Source organism: Mus caroli, unplaced genomic scaffold (genome assembly GCF_978045245.1).
Source record: "Mus caroli unplaced genomic scaffold, Mus_caroli_1 scaffold_10, whole genome shotgun sequence".
Taxonomy (NCBI): domain Eukaryota; kingdom Metazoa; phylum Chordata; class Mammalia; order Rodentia; family Muridae; genus Mus; species Mus caroli.
Genome location: NW_028227265.1, coordinates 83,239,926 through 83,257,656, shown reverse-complemented (window position 1 = coordinate 83,257,656; position 17,731 = coordinate 83,239,926). Strand labels below are relative to the sequence as shown.

The window sequence follows — 17,731 nt, the reverse complement described above, 5'->3', positions numbered from 1 at the left end:
TCCTTCCTTCCTTCCTTCCTTCCTTCCTTCTTCCTTCCTTCCTTCCTTCCTTCCTTCCTTCCTTCCTTCCTTCCTTCCTTCCTTCCTCCTTTCTTTCTTTCTTTCTTTCTTTCTTTCTTTCTTTCTTTCTTTCTTTCTTTCTTTCTTTCTTTCTTTCTTTCTCTCCTTCCTTTCTTTTCCCCACTTTGCTATGCTGAAGACTGAACCTGGGACTTTATCAGAACCTCATCTCTGCCCTCAACTTCTTTGAGCTTTAGTAAAACCCCACTTTCCAAACGAAAAGGTATCCAAAGCAGAAATCCCACACTCTCCCTTTTCTTCTCATGCAGGAAAAATGATTTTTTTAAAAAAAAATCATACTTTTAATTCATTATTAGGGAATTACTCAAAACTACTGGAACCTACAGAATGCTAAGGGAGTGCTTCCCACCCTGCCTTGTCTGGTGACCTCAAAACTATGAGTGTGAATGTCTCCAGTGAAAAATCTCTCCCTCTTTTAACATTTTAGGTTATTTTTATGTCAGGTTTTATGTTTCACACTATAATCAAAGCCTGCTATCTCTTGCTATCTTGGCCTTGCACTATTTGTGACTCCCCCTAATTATGACCCTGTCTGGCACACACATCAGTAGTCACTTTGAAAGAAGTGCAAATTGTGAGATGCTTCTTTCAACTGAATCTTGCATGTTTTATTTAAAGCCATTTCTTCACCGTACGGAAATCTATCTTCGAACACGTTAGGGAAATAGTACATATCTCCCAACAGATAGTTCATGGGTGATATACACAGCAAATTTCAATGTGGAAGTTAAGTGCTTGGAGCAGTGAGTGGATAATTCTTTTATATGTCTTGGCTGAGGGACGTTGTTTAAAAGATCATAACCTAAACAGGCTAACTTGATCCTTAGATTCCCAAATGTTCAAGGATATGTGCTAAGAGGAGTCTAGCGTGTGGAAATCTGACTTGCATAACATATCCTTAAGCTGCCTGCCTTGGAATCGGACGTATAAAGATATTTCTTGGCGCCATGTCAGTTTAAAGGAATGTGTATATATGACCAGTATCTAAAACGCATTAACCAGAGACCCCAGATTTCAGAACTTTGGGAGCCTCTCCTTCCACAGCTGGACTCTTTCCAGCGGGAGAGGAAAGCTGAGATCATAGACTCCTTTGTGTGCTGTTGTTATCCCAGGATGCTGTGGGGGATAGTTGGCTGTAAGAGATTGCTATCTGCCCAGTACTCTGGAGCGCTGTGTGCCACCTTGTGGACATCTTGGTGTCTGAGACAATTACTGTGGAAGTGGCCAAAGCTTGGAAGCCTGGGCTGGGGATGGGTTTTGGTGCTGGCAACCATGTGACTCAGTTTACCCCAGCACCCTGCCCTCTCACTAGCTCTGTTGCCCCAACCCTACCACTTAGCCACTTTAAGCCTTGATATTCCCACCTGCCAGCATCTCTGAGTCTGAGAGGTGTGCTGACCAACCAACCGCAAGGCAAAAACACCTAGAGTGAGACACCTTCCACTGCCTTCTCAGTGTCACTGGTGCTGGTGATTGAGTGGTGTGCAACTTAAAGCTTAAGGGTTTCTTATTTCTGGACTATCCCATGTAATACTTTTAGGCTGCAGTTGATCCTGAGAAGATGGAAAGAGAGGATGACAAAATCGCGTACAAAGGAGGACAGGCTCTATTGAGTGCGAGCTCCTACACCATGAATCAAGGGTCAGGAGATCCTAGAGGAGAAGAAACACCCGAGGCCCCCTCCATTTTTGTCTGAGATGTGCCCTGGGATACCCTAAAACCTACATGTCTGTGTTCAGGGGCTCCACAGCACATGGGGCCTCCTATATTGGGTTAAGGATGCCTTAATGCAAATTTCTTTTTAAAGTCTTGGATTCTGCTAGTCTATTTGTGTAGTACCTCATCCCCTGCAGCATGTCTATAGCCTAAGGAATAGGCGTTTAATAGACAGAGGAGGGTGCTTGATGACCACACCCTTCCTCTTGCTCGTTAGCCTTCTGAGATGGAAGTGGTGGTAGTAATGGGCCCCTGTGCTGCTCTACCACGAAACAGTCCTCCCCACTAAACAAATCCTCCCTACTAAACAGTCCCCCCACTAAACAGTCCTCCCTACTAAACAGTCCCCCCACTAAACAGTCCTCCCCACTAAACAGTCACCCCACTAAACAGTCCCCCCACTAAACAGTCCTCTCCACTAAACAGCCCCAAAGTAACGTGCACCATCTGTTTATTGCCAGGATTGTGAAGGACTCACGTTTCAGCTGTGCCAGACCAGCACAGCTCCGAGAGCACCGCTCTTTTCAGAGCAAGTGAGCCACATTTTTACTTTCATTCCCCAGTCTGATAAAAAGCAACCATCTTTTTTTTGTCCCCCTAAGACATAGCCAGTTCCCTATCTGCCCATCCCTCTCTACATGCTCCCATCTTTGGGTGGAGTGCCAGAGGAAGCCCTCCTTACCTCCAGTCCCAGCTCCTCTGGGTGGCCCTCCTGAACCCTTCCAATCAGGTTAGACTGGGCAGGTGCCTTGTGTGCACTCCCTTAGTCATCTTCTCATGCCCTGCTCTGCTTTTACTACAAACAGGAAAGATAAATAGATGCTTTTCATAGCAACAAGGGAGTGGTCAGAGAAAACACCGGGCATGCGGTTATGTCTGGCGCTTTGATGAAGCAATACACAATTCTAAGTGTATCACACAAAGTATTTGGGTAGATAAGGTTTCATACTATGACCCACTGATCTGAACACACACAGGCTCACCCACCCTTTGCTCTCAAGTGCTAGGGGGAATATTCTCATTAGAACTTTCTTCGTTTATCTCTATTTTCTCCCCTTTGAGTTTCCTTTCTCTTCTTTTTTCCCATTCATTCATTCATTCATTCACATTACATCCCACTCTTGGCCCTCCTTTCCTCCCAATCCCACTCTCACACAGCCCACTCCCCACTACCCCCTCAGCTTCTCCTAAGAGAAGGGGAAGCCCTCCATGGATACCAACCCACCCTGGCATATCAAGTTGCAGCAGGACTAGGTGCATCTTCTCTCATTGAGGCAAGACTAGGCAGCCCAGCTAGGGGACAGGGATCCATCAGAGACAGCCCCTGATCCAAGTGTTACAGAACCCACATGAAGTCCAAGCTGAACATTTGCTACGTCAGCATAGGGGACTTAGGTTTGACTGCTCCTTGGTTGGTGATTCAGTCTCGTGGACCCAGGTTAGTGGACTCTGTAGATCTTTTTGTGGTGTCTTTGACCCCTCTGGTTCTCTCAGTTCTTCCCCCAACTCTTCCACAGACTCCCCAAGCTCCACTTAATCTTCAGCTCTGGGTCATTGCATCTGTCTCCATCAGCTGTTGGATGAAGCCTCTCGGGAGACAGCTATGTTAGCCTCCTGTCTGCAAGCATAGCAGAGTATCATTAATAATGTCAGGAGTTGGCTCTCTCTCATGGGATGGGTCTCAGTTTGGGCCAGTCATTGGTTGGCTGTTCCTTATATTCATAACAACTTTACTTGTAATACCCAGAAACTTGAAACAACCTAAATGTCCCTCAACTGAAGAACAGATAGAGAAAATGTGGTACATTTACATAGTGGGATACTATCCAACTATTAAAACCAAGGGCATCATGAAATTTATAGGCAAATGGATGGAACCAGAAAATATCATCCTGAGTGACGTAACACAGGCCCAGAAAGACATGCACGGTATGTACTCACTTATAAGTAGATACTAGCCATGAAGTACAGGATAACCATGCTTCAATCCACAGACCCAAAGAAGCTATGTAACAAGGAAAGTCCAAAGAAGGATGCTTGAATCTCACTCAGAAGGGAAAATAAAAAAGATATCAGAGGTGAATGGACAGAGGGAACTGAGTGGGAGAAGGGGTGGGGAGGGAAACGGGGGTGGGGATCAGGTGGGAGGAAGAGAGGGAGAGGGCTGGAAGAAAGAATGAGGGCATCTCTGAGACCAGCCAGAGACCTGGGATGGGGGAGGCTCCTGGGAGTCTATGGGCTCATCCCAGCTGAGACTCCTAGCTGTGGGGAATATGGATCCTGAAGTGGTCACCTCCTGGAGCCAGACTGGAATTCCAGTGGAGAGAGGGGAACACCCAGCCACCCATAAAACCTTTGATTCAAAATTTGCCCTGCCTACAAGATGTGCAGGGATAGAGATGGACCAGAGTTTGGGGGAGATTGTCCTTTCTCTCCTTTTAAAAATAAACCCCAGTACCCCTTACTGCTGTGGTCTTCTGAAGTGGGGGGCTCTCAACAGGAAATACTGCTCTCTTAAGTTCTTCTATTTTCTCAGAGTTCTATGATAAGCACATTTAGGAGCCAATCAGGAGCTCTGGAAGGCAGACTTGCTACTGAGAGTCAAATTTTAGAGAGAGAATTGGAGGTGGTTGTTATGTGGAGAATGGAGAAGAGAGGAATGAGCTGAAGGGCGCTCTAGATCGAGGGGCCGGGAGAGAAGCCTGCAGCAGCTAACAGAAGGCTGGTCTGCTACTCACCTGCCAGTGCTTTGCACTGCAGTATCGTTGGTTCCTTAGTCCCCTGACTAGGGAACTTTACTCCCTGGCCCTCAGCCTATAAATAGCTGGGTTCCTCACCATGAGTGATGTCATTACCACCAGTGACCGACCATGCCCATCTGCTGGTTAGTTGCTGTCTATCTTCTATTTGACTAGTGCATAGACAACAAAGCCTGAAGTTGTGCCACCTCTACGTCTCCCAGGTACAAAGTCATTTGACTTCTGATGCATTCTTATGCTGGACATGCAGAGGCCAGCCTCAGCCCCCAGCATCTGAAAGAATACATACACACATTTCTGAAAAATTCTACTTTTACTATAAAGACATCCCTTAAACTGACTAAGGTGGTATGCCAATTTTTAGAGCCTATTATTCTAGATAAAGTTTAGTGCTATGGTAGGAAGCTGTTAGATTTGCTTACTGGGGATCTGGGATACATAGTGTGAAAGATGCAAAAGGAACCATTCAAGAGACATAACGGAGGGCAGCAGCATGTGCTGGGTACACAGGATGGCAGAGACGTTTAATCTGCTGGGGGAAAATAGCTTTGCAGGATTTGGGTCAAATGCAAATGTAATTTAAGAAGAAATAATTGACCACGTGTAGGTCAACATCACATCATGGAAGAAGCTGGGAGTAGGGGCGGGAAGCAGCAAGAGAGATGGCTCTGTGGTTAAGAACACTCTTCCAGGGGTCCTAAGTTCAATTCCCAGCAACCACATGGTGGCTCACAACCATCTGTAATGGGATCCACCGCCCTCATCTGGTGTATCTGAAGAGAGCATCGGTGTACTCACATACATAAAATAAATAAATCTTGATGAAGAAGAAGAAGAAAAAGGAAGAAACTCTAGGCATGAAAGCAGAGGAAACTAGTGAAGGTAAACTAAGTGCTATAAATGAGTGACAGTCCATTTTACATTGCTATAACAAAGCACCCAAGGCTGTAATAGATAAAATCTGAAGGTTGGGTTTTATTTTTGTTTTTGTTGTTTGTTTTGTATTGGCTCACAATTTCGGTGGCTGGAGGATCTACACATCATGATCCTTATAGGCACCCAGGTTTTATTGAAATATGATAGAGGAGTGGGGGAAGGGGAGAGAAGTTGCCTCAGAAAAAAAAAATCCATGAGCATCCTTACAACAATCTCTTTGCGTAAGAGCTATCCCAGTTTTAAGTGATCTGACTCCCACTCTCAGAAGACATCTTTAACTTCTCTTTGAGGATTGAGCACCGTGACCTAATTGACTCCCATGAGCCCAGGTCCCTTAAAGGTTCTCCCACTTAGGGGCTCTGCACTGGGCATCTGGCTTCTAGTGTGAGCCTTCAGAAGACCAACCAACCGTGTCCCGAACACAGCAAAGAGGATTGCGGTGTTTCCGAGGGAACGATGCCAGCAGACACCCTAACATTTAGGGAATGTGTGTGGGGAGGTTCTGATTGCTGAACATACAAAGGATAAAATTCGAGCTGAACTAAGCTTGGGAAGGGGATGGCAGGTCACCCAGGCTGACAGCAACAAAAGGTCCCCTGGCATTGTTTGGGCTCTGAAAAGCAGGGGCTGTTCAAACCACAGTTGAGCCTTTTGCTGAGAAATAAACCTATTTGACTCTCAGTGTTTGCCATGCTTCAAATTACAATTAGAGATCAATGACCACTTTTCTGTTTTCTACTTTCCTGAATGGTTACAACTGGCAGTAGGGGAATGTTAAATAAATAAATGAGAGACTTTTGAATGGTTATGAGACAGTGGTACTTTCCCCATAGGTGAGTAAGCTAGCTTCGTGCGGCTTCAGCTTTCAGAGTAGTTTGATGGACACCTGCTACAATGCAGAGGGAGGACTGTGTATCTATAGATTCCATACGATCTACTACTCTACCCACTACTTAGATAAGGACTTAAGTGTGCAGAGGCCCTAAGGGACTTCCCCAAGATCATGCAAGACAGTAATAGGAAGAACGTGTTCTCACACTTGGATGTTGTGACTCCAACACCTGCCCCTTTAACCACAATGGGGAGGAGGAGGAAGAAAGGGGTGGGGGAGAGCAGAAGGAGGAGGAGGAAGGGGAGGGGCAAGGGAAGAGGAAGGACGAGGAAGAAATACAAAATGAACCAACATTTAATATTTGGAAATAATGAGAAACAATAAGACTTACTGAAAACTAATAAGCCTGACAAATGTCTGTTGTTGAAGAAAACCCAGTTCTGACACTTGTTGATGGGCAGGTGGCCTTATGTAAGGGAGAGCCACAGATGGTCACAGGGGGCCTCTGCAAGGGAGCATCTAGCAGGGGAGAGACAATGGGCTCGAGTACCAGCAGGGCTCTGTGGATAGCATAAACCAGAGGAGGGCAAACAAGCTCCGCAGATATGTAAAAATAGATGCGGGTCAGGCAGGAATACCGAGATGAGCGCTCGTAGGCTGTGAGGCTGATACATCGAGTTTTGTTTTGTTCTGTTCTGTTCTCTCAGCTATCACTTTCACTCCGGCAATTAAAACAAATGCAAGTATGAGCTGCAAGAGAAAGGCTAGGTAAAGAGGATCTGCTGGAGTGAGTCAGGGCTCAGGCTGGAGTTGGGGCTCAGGCTGCTCCAAGCACACAATGATAACCTTGCTGAGCTCGTGGGAGCAAAGGCAGCTGAGCTGGGGAGAAAGCTGGAACAGCTGGCCAAGGAGCAGACAGACTCCTTCTGTGCTTCCAGAAAGGTGTGTGTGTGTGTGTGTGTGTTTGTGTGTGTGTTTGTTTCTAGAACAAGGCTAACCCTGGGGACTGGCCCAGCACCTGTTGTCAGCCTTTGAAGAATATGGGCTGTCCACCCAAAGACCCAACCCCTGATCATGAGTCTGAGGTGACCCTTGGTGTTGGGTCCCACAGTAAAGCTCTCCAGGCCTTACCTTTTCTCTTTCTCCAAACCTCGTCTTCCTTCGCTAACTTCCCTCCTCTCAGTTCAGACGCAACAGCTCTCCAGAGTACAGGAAGCCTCCCATAACTTTCCAGCTGGATGGAAGAGAGCAAAGAAAGATGGAAGGGCTTGGCCTCTTGGGGTTCAGAGCATGGAGGTTGAAGGAAGAGAAGTGTCTTAATCAGGGCTCCTGTTGTTGTAATGAAGTGCCATGAGTAAGAAAGCAAGTTGGGGAGGAAAGAGTTTATTCAGCTTACACTTCCACACACTGCTGGTCATCACCAAAGCAAGTCAGGACAGGAACTCAAGCAGAGCAGGAACCCAGAGGCAGGAGCTGATGTAGAGGCCATGGGGATGTTGCTTATTGGCTTGCTCTCATGGCTTGCTCAGCCTGCTCTTTTTGTTTTGTTTTGTTTTGGTTTTGGTTGTTATTTGCTTGTTTTTCAAGACAGGGTTTCTCTGTGTAGCCCTGGCTGTCCTGGAACTCATTCTGTAGACCAGGCTGGCCTTGAACTCAGAAATTCGCCTGCCTCTGCCTCCCAAGTGCTGGGATTAAAGGCGTTTGCCACCACTGCCCGGATAGCCTGCTTTCTTATAGATCCCAGGACCACCAGGCCAGGGCTGCACCACCCACAATGGGGATGAGTATTCCCCATCAATCAATCACTAACTGAGAAAATGCCTTACAGCTGGATCTTCTGGGAGCATTTCCTCAACTGAAGCTTTTTCCTCTCTGATGACTCTACCTTGTGTCAAGTTGACAAAAACCAGACAGTGCAAGGGTATTGCCCGATGACACTGGGGTTTGGTGGCAGTCTTAGTACTTTAGGAATTACTTTTGATTGTTGTTGTGTGTTTCATGGCATCTTCTCTAAACTATCTTTGCTGTGGTTATTTTATCACAGTTGCCCCATGGAAGCATGAGCAAACTGCCATAAGATGACAAAAGTCTCTGAAGCCATTGTTCTGAAGGAAGAAACCATAAGAGCTTTGGCTGAGGGGGCGGTGCTTCAACTTTGCTGAACTAAAAGGGGTAATGGATTTGAATGAAGAAGAACGATGTCTCTACTCCATGAACTAGTTAGCACATACTCTCAGTTCTCCCTAGCAACGGAGGCTCTGATGATGGTCATGATGCTGAAGAGATGCTGCGGGCTGGTCTCCTTCTAGCTTCTCTTCCCTGGAAGCTGATCTCTATGCAAAGATTCTCTGCTGGGTAAAAAATCCACTTGAGGGCGGAGGCTGTAGCTCACATTTGACATGTATGTGTGCATGTATTTAATAAGTGTGCATTGCAATTTCTTAACCATGGTGATTCTATCATATCTGTTCTGTTTCACTTTTAAATGTTATTTGTTGACAAGCAAAAACTTTAGTGGGGATAAAAATATGCGCACTGCAGCTCTGAGTAAAAACTCTTGCCTTTAGTTCTTTGAGCTTTAAATTTTAAAACACAGCGTGTGGAATGTCTGGCTTTCTATGGCAGAAGATCAGGCCTTTTTGTAAATTCTGGCGTTCAGTTTTTTGTTTTTTGTTTTTGTTTTTGTTTTTGTTTTCTTTAAAACTTGGTAGTTCCTCTTTGTTTTTGTTTAAGAATAGAGTTTTGGGTGTGGGAAGACTGGAAGAAACAACAGCCAAAAACAAACAGAGAAAAACAGAGAACACTATTCCGGTCGTGCTTGCTTATGGAGCCTGCTTAAGTGTGTTTCGTCTCTGTGCCAAATGACACTCGCTCAAATTGCAGCAAATTTTTTTTCCTGATGCCCTTGTCAATGTTTGTGTTATTTTTTTTTTTACTCTAAAGATGAAACAGAATGCTCTAAAATAAATAATTAATCGAATGTTCCCAAGAGTCCCAGCACTTGAGCCTTTCTTTCACTTCTGGCTTCTCTGCTGGGACAGCGCTCTGTCCACAGAACTAGCCCACTAGCTCCATGTGGAGTGATGTTTTCTTGTTTTTTCAACTGAAGTCTGTTTTTGCACTATTGGGTTCCAAATGTTATAAGGTGAACAATGAAGTAATAACTTGTCTTTTCTAAGAAAGGAGAGAATCATGTTCCTAGCTGGGTCCCCTATCTTGTGGGAGGGAAATTGAAGGGATACAGAACTGTCTCTGGGGTGAGAATCTAAACCACCTGTCACAAGAATTCACTTTTTTCCAGGCTGAGGCATGTGGAGACCTCAGGCTATGGAGAGATGGCCAAATTATACCCAAAGTAGTATCCTCGCTGTAATTGCAATTTGTTTTTCTATGTGTGTGTGTGTGTGTGTGTGTGTGTGTTGCACACACAGAAATCAAAGGACCAGAAGTCAGAGGAAAAGTTGAGAGAGTCAGTTCTCTCCTTTCAGTGTTGGTTCTAGGGATCAAACTCAGATCTCCAAGCTTGGTGGCAAAATCCTTTCCCTGCTATGTCTCTCACCTGTCCCCTCAATGTAACTTAAAACACAGAAGTTGGAAAGATCTAGCTGTATGCAAAGTGATCCCATCCGTAACTTGTAGATATCTGTTTTATTTTTGAGACAGGGTGTCATTATGCCAATCTGGACGATCTGGGATCTGGTGTGTACACCTGGCTGGTCTCCCATTGGTGGTTCTTTTTTTGTCATCCTCTTGGCACCATCTATAAAAACGGAGTCTCTGTATAACAACAGAAAAGATCAAGTTGTGGTACTTTCTCTCCTTCCTAAACGAGCATGAGATGCTTTGGAAATCGGATTAAACAAGGGTTATAGACAAAGACTAACTGTCTCCTCATCCCTGCAGGCCGCCACTGTGAGGTCCACCAGATGATTGGCAACTACATGTGGGATCCCAGAACCAACAAGTCATTTGACATCGGGGTCAACCGAGACAGCCTGATGCCCCTGTGGTGGAACGGGTCAGAACCACTGTGGATCACTCTGATGAAAGCCAGGAGGAAGGTCTACATGTATTACTGGCCCGGTGAGTGTGCCGACCTGCAGGCTATGCCCCCCTCGGGCGACCTGCTTCCAAACCTCAAACATGTGACCTTTGCCTTTTGGAGGCTGACCTCCTCTGCTTAATTGTCTCAGTTGCATTCGCTTTCCCACCAATGATATGAAAGCCATGGTGTATGTAAGCTGCCTTTCTTCTCCTGGATTGCCCCTCAGTGTCTGTGCCCTTAGGTCGGGTCCAGAACTTAGTGAATCGTGATGCAGCGAACTGGTGCTCAAGGGCTCTGTGAGAAGACTTAGAAGGTTTTTGAATAACTGCTCAGGAGTGGTGTAGCTGGGTCATACGGTAGATCTGTTGCTAGTTGATTGAGAAGTCTCCATACTTATTTTTGTGGTTTTGAAACTAGCTTACATTCCCGCCAACAGAACACAAGGATTCTGTTTTGTCCAGATCTGTGCCAGCATTTGTTGTTGTTTGTTTTCTTAGGGACAGCTACCCTGACAGGACTAAGACAGACTCTTAGTGTAGCTTCGATTTGTATTTCTGCAGTTGTTAACGAGGCTGGAGTTTTTCAGATAGCTGCATTTTTTCTTTTATGGATTATCTGTTTATTTCATTATCCACTCTATTAACTGGGTTTCTTGGTTTTTTGTTTTGTTTTGTTTTGTTTTTAGTTCAGTGTATAGTCTGGATAATAACCATCTACCAAATGCATAAATGACAAAGATATTCTATGGGCACATTTTAAAAATTCCTTTCTTGAGCTCTATAGCGTCATTGGGTAAAATGTCACTTCCTGGTTCTCTTGTTCCAGTGTCTCGTGCTTGATTTTCATGTGCAACGTCTTCAGTACGTAAGGGAGCTCACTTCTAGTCTGCTCGCTGATTTATCACAGAGGAATTGCATATACTGTTTCTATATACTTTTTTCAAAATAATATTTTTATTTATTCTTTGAGAATTTTATCCAATATATTTGCATTTCTCTACCTTTGCATCAAAAATGAAAAAAATCAAAGTACAACTGCTTGGTAATGAATTATGTAACACCTCTTCTGGCTGGCACCTTTTATACATCCAGATAATTGGGAAGCAAAACTGTTTTACTGTAATGAAGCAAGTAGTGCTACAACCTGCCACGTCCATTGTAAAACGTCAGTGGCTACTGTCATTCCATCCACTGAAGAGCCTCCATGAGGAATGAGGAGATTCAGGGTCAGCTAAAGGCATTCACAGCCAAACCGGAAGACCTGGGCTCAACCTCCAGAACCCACACGTTAGAAGAACAGACTCAAGCAAGTCTTCTTCACACACACACACACACACACACATACACACACACACACACACACACACACACACACACACACACACACACACACACACCCCAAGTATGAAGGAATTCAACACTGACCAAACAATCACTTTGCTACTGTGGATTCATTCTTTAGCAGGTGAGGTAGCAATAAGACACATGGCTATAGCGCTTTCTCCCAACAATATAAAACTTAGATTCTTGTCATTACGGAGGCAGCTGCTGGTAAAAGTCTACAAGAGATGAACAGCGGTCAGGTGGGAGGTAGGCAGAAGCAGCAGAGATCTCGCTGGCCTGGGTTGTGGAGAGCTGGGGCGGGGGGAGGGCAGAAACAGATGAGAGAATTGTGAAAGCAGAGTGGATTGTGGGAGAGGACCACGGACAGGCGTGGGGGAGAAGGGAGGGGAGAATGAGTCATCCAAAGCTGAGTCACAGATGGCCCGCACTGAGGGTGTGGGCATTCCACAGGAGCTTGGAGGATGCTCTCTGGAGGTGGCCACATATGGAGAGATGCTCAGGGTCCACAAGGGCGTGCCAGATCTCAAAGGAGCACAGGACACAGACTATGGAGGCTGCAAAGGGCAGCCCCACGCTCATGAAGGCCAGCACACTCTGTGTTAAGTCCACACTGTGCAGAGCTAACAGGCTTATTCTGCCAACAGAGATAATCCAGAGTGACACCGTGGACTGTGCATACCCATCAGTCACCTAAACAAGCTTGAGATGCTTCAGATCAGGGAATCAGTCACATCTGACATCCCTGTGGCCAAGTATGTATGACAGAAATGAAGAGAAGAAGGGTTTATTTTGCTCCTGGTTTCAAATGTTGAAGTCCACAGCCACTTGGTACCATGAACTTGAGTAGAAAATTATAATTTGTGGAGCTGGTGGCAGAGAACAGCCGTTCACATCACAGTGGACCAAAGGCCGCTGAAATCAGAGACGAGGCTACAACTGTCAAAGGCCCACCCTGAGTCCTAGTAACCTACACAGCATCACCATAGCATCACCATAGCTTCACCATAGCATCACCCAATAGTGCCACAAGAGAAAGCATTCAAAGTGTGAATCTATGGGGAAACATTTGTGGCTCCCAGAACATAACAGTTTGAAGATACTCCTTTATCTAAAATAGAAGACCCAACTGTGGCCATGAAGTTGGTTGCTAGACCAAAGAAATGTAGGTCAATTCAGGAGACTTATCTAAAGGGCCAAGTTCAGAGTTAAGCCTGTTTTGGTGAGGTCTAAAACCGAGAGTTTGCTGCATATTAAGGTTGGTTTTAGAAGCATCATTGTCAGTGAATATAAGAGATTGCATGCATAGACACAGAAGAAAGAATATGACATTGCTTGGTCATTGCCCTAAGGACCACCAAGGTGAATATTGCCACAATACCATGGTAGCTACCTTCTGTAATATCTGGCTGGCTTCATTGTCTTTATTGTGAAACCTTAAATCTTAATGTTTTAAAAGGCACCAACCACACAATTGCTACCCTCTAACATTTCTAGTCCTTGCTTGCATACCACTCTGTCAGTGGTATAGCCGTAGAAGCCAGTGGTATGGCAAGGTGGGAGGAAATCCAGAGAGAGGCCGTGGTCATATGCCAAAGTTCTTACTGCTGTCTTACAGAGTGTTGTTTTTCCTTTCACCATCAAGAATCTTAATTTATGTATCACTGAATATGTGATGGATCTTGTACTGTATCTCATTGAGCCCTTACGCTTCTTCCAGAAGGGCCCATCAGTCCTTTTGAGCCATAGTTCAGGAGTTCATATGACATGGTAAAACTGCCTGAGTTAACAATGAGAAAGAAAGAGACTAAAAAGAGATTTCCTCCCTGTACCATCATGGAGATTGGTCCACGATCTGAATCGAAGTCTTCACAGGAATTAAATGAGAAACTCCTTGTTTCTTAGACACTGTCTAGTCCTTCAAAACTGAACACCTAACTGAAGGCTTTCTGAGGGCAGGCTGTCCAGCCCAGGTTGTGGTACCCCAGTGACCTCATTTCTGCGAGTGAAGATCCAAGAGAGTCCTAGTCACTGTTGTTCATTCTCTCCCCTCCTTGCTCTACTCCAGCCTCGGACAATGAGCTACCAAGCATTCATTTGTCTCTACAAGATTAAGCCAAGTGTCATGCATGTCTGCTAAACACGCCTGGATTTTATTTCTCTTCCTCCATCTTCTGTTTCCTTTCCCACTCCCCGTGGGACATTGTACAGACTTCTCTGTGAGGCCTGGACAATCTTCATGGCTCCAGTGAGCTGTGTTATGACACTTTGAGTCTCTCCATTAAGTCAATATTTAGAAGTGCAACTTAGAGATGGCAGGAGTTCAAGTCTTCCTGTCAGGTAGAAAGAGCCCTGGCGTGACAAATTGAGCAGGGAGGACAAAGAGTCCACCCTCCCTCAGCCCAGATCTTCACACAGTTAAGGCTTGTCAACAGAGCCTTCAAAGCCCTCCCTGCCCACGGCTCCTGTGTGGTTGCACAGAGGAAACGATGCTTAAGAAATGGTTCAAGGCTGAAATAAGTCAGAAGTAGTGTACCTGGGACCCACCGCTGCTCCACAAAGGTTAAGAGCTAGTTACATATTGATCGCGAACTTTTTGATGTCAATGAAATTTTATTTTGGAGGACAAAAACACATCTTCTACTGATATTGAAGAGCAACTCCGAGCTGTTGGATGTCCCGAGGATGAAGAGGCGTAATGGGGGGGGGTATTAAGAATTTCTGTGGAAAGGCCATCTGAGCGCCCCACATCAGCAGACTCACCTACGCAGTAGCAACAGATTTTAAGTTCATTCTTTAGTTGCCCTTTAAGGGTTAACATTCCAGTCCTATGTCTTTCATTATGGATTTTGCTGTGTTAATTCTCTACAGCCTGGCACCAAGAGGACTTGGACACAACCACCCATTTGCCCCAGGATGATGTTGGGTGTGCCTTGGCTCACTGGCACTGCATCTTCATGTTCTGTGTAGGTGTTCAGACCAATAAGCTACTTTTTATTCAGAAGAACACACACAGCTACTTGCCAGTTCTCCCTCCATTTCTAGACAAGGGCTGTATGTGGCTATCATAGCCCCGCCATTGCCTCTATGCACATGACACCAAACCTCTGGATGAAACCGCAATTCTTTTCCAGCCAGATATTTGACAATGCAAATAAAACAATCTGGAGAGTCACTATATTTCCTAACACTGTCATCAGTTTGGCATTAGTCTTTGAGACGTATATAATTTTAGAACTGGAAGAGGCCTTGGTACATAGTTTGTTGGCTCCAACACTTGTTAACCGCGAGCTTCATTTGGAAAGTGGCCAAAACTACAATTTTGAGAACTGAAGGCATAAATATGTGTCAAAGAGCTTGTTTAATATGTGCCAGGCTCTAGGTTTAATCTCTATAACCTCAAAAAAGTAATAAAAGAAGGAAAGAGGGAAAGAATGGTCCAATTCAATGGGCCACCAGTGTCATTTTTCTCTAGACTTTTGAGTGCAGAATTGTGCCCCCTCCCCACATGCCCCTGCCATTTTCTCTACCCTGATTCCAACACTTCCCTGGAATTACTGAGAAACAACAGGGAGAAGGTGTTGTTGTTGCTGCTGTTTTGTTTTATTTCCAATACAGCAAGAATAGGAGAGTTGGCAGTAGGTAAAGTGCCTGCCACGCAAGCATGAATGACCTGAGTTTAGATTCCCCAACACCCATATAATACAGCAACTGTGGCCATGGATGCCTCTATTACCAGTGCTGGGAAGGCAGAGACAGACAGGTCCCTGCCTTATAGGTAATCTCCAGGATCAGTAAGAGATGCTGTTTCAAAACTAAAGTGGAGCGCAACTGAAGAAGACACCGAATGGCAACCTCTGGCCTACGTGTACGTGCATACTCTCACACAACATACACACACTAAGTAGGGAATAGGAAGGGGCCCTTACAGGGCCATGGGGATAATACCCACTTTCTACCCTATATGTTCCTAGGAGTGACTCAGAACATCTGAGACACCTTCAGACATGGGGGTAGGGACAGTTTGTAAGGTCTCAAAGGACACAGACTGGATTGGGAGGGATGAGAAGGAATCTCTCAGCAGGGGCCAGAGATCCAGCATCCCAGATGAAGAAAAGGGTTTTGTTGGCATTTTATACCCTAAGTAAGTCCAGTAAGCTCTCATTCAAAGTCCTTGTTAGGGAAGGAGGCCTTGGTCAGGAACACCACACACTGCAGGGAGTTCTGATGGCTTCCTTGATGAGAGGTGCCACATCCTGAGTTAGAAGTGCTTGAAGCACTTGCTTCAGACATGAAGGTGCCACTGCTGGTTATCCCAAGGGGCCTCTAGTAGTGGTCACTCTGTCTTCATCTTGTCCCCCTTGGGAGGAGGATATTCATGACCCAGGTCTGGTGGATTTTATTCCCCTGATCTAAAAGCTCATTCTGACTTTGGCCTATTGAGCAGAGCCTTGGCCTTGCAGAAAGCCCATTCCTTCTTATCTGGGCTTCCTGTTAACCACATTTTTGTCCCACTAGATCTCTTCCCAAGCTTCTGGACTCAAGGGTAACAGGTGAGCTGCTTCTCTTCGGGTTTGCTTCTCTGGCTTGTCTCACCTTGTACACAAGGCCAGCCTTCCATGACATAGCCTACTTCCTCCCTCCTGACATCCGGAGAAAGCTTTCTGGGACCAGGCCAACCCTGGGGAAAGGGTATCTGAGATCAAAGGCTATGCTTCCCTCCAAAAACTTGTTCCCACAAGCTCCCGTACCTCAGATGTATTTTCCTGGAAAAGGTTGCGTGTTTCTGTGAGAGTTAATTGGCTTAGCTACTTTAATAAGCTCTCTTGAGACTTGTATTCAACAGTTGCACACCTGTCTCACATCACATAAAACGCAGCTCACAAGAGTTATTGTTACAAGACGTGTCAAAGTTGGCAAGCGGGAACTCCACTTGGAAGGCGAGACCTTTGCTCTAGGAAACCAGGAGAAATGTGATGTTTATGGGCTCAGCTTGGTGGTCCTCAGAGAGAGTTGCTAGGAGGCAAAGCACATTGAAGATATGCACGATGAAAAAGTACCAGAACTAGGAGATCAGAACCAGCCTACAGAGAGACTTTGGGACATTCACTTCTATCTAAGGGTCGTGTTTTCTTTTCTTTTCTTTTCTTTTCTTTTCTTTTCTTTTCTTTTCTTTTCTTTTCTTTTCTTTTCTTTTCCTTACTTTTCTTTTCTTTTTTTTTTTTTTTACTTTTTATTAGGTGTTTTCCTCATTTACATTTCCAATGCTATCCCAAAAGTCCCCCATACCCTCCCACCCACTCCCCTACCCACCCACTCCCACTTTTTGGCCCTGGCGTTCCCCTGTACTGGGGCATATAAAGTTTGCATGTCCAATGGGCCTCTCTTTCCAGTGATGGCCGACTAGGCCATCTTTTGATACATATGCAGCTAGAGTCAAGAGCTCCAGGGTACTGGTTAGTTCATAATGTTGCACCTACAGGGTTGCAGATCTCTTTAGCTCCTTGGATACTTTCTCTAGCTCCTCCATTGGGGGCTCTGTGATCCATCCAATAGCTGACTGTGAGCATCCACTTATGTGTTTACTAGGCCCCGGCCTAGTCTCACAAGAGACAGCTATATCAGGGTCCTTTCAGCCAACGCTTGCTAGTGTATGCAATTGTGCCATCGTTTGAAGGCTAATTATGGGATGGATCCCTGGATATGGCAGTCTCTAGATGGTCTAGATGGTGTTTTCAAATCTATGAAAGAACAGGGTTTGACGTATTGCTTTGAAATTGTTCAATCCATAAGGATGCCACATCTACATACATGTATCACCCACACTGTATACATCCTGGATTTTCATATTTGTTTTGATAGTTTATTTTGGCCAACAAGGCCTTGTTGTGAAAAATTATAAGTATATTAAAATAATCTGGTAGATGAAGAATGAGAAAAAACTACCTTAAAATATTTAGCACAAAGGTGCACAAACGTAGTGGTGGTCCCTGGTGATTGCTCCTTGTAACTTGACTTGCTT

The 17,731-nt window shown here is 45.2% G+C and overlaps 1 protein-coding gene across 1 annotated transcript in view; it reads left to right on the top strand.

The window, feature by feature from the left end:
• The window catches only part of Enpp6 (ectonucleotide pyrophosphatase/phosphodiesterase 6), a 103,996-nt gene that overhangs the window by 32,899 nt on the left and 53,366 nt on the right, over positions 1–17,731 (top strand). The window contains exon 2 of the mRNA XM_021170656.3: positions 10,228–10,407. Within this exon, the coding sequence (XP_021026315.1) occupies positions 10,228–10,407 (180 nt within the window). The remainder of the gene's footprint in view (positions 1–10,227; positions 10,408–17,731) is intronic.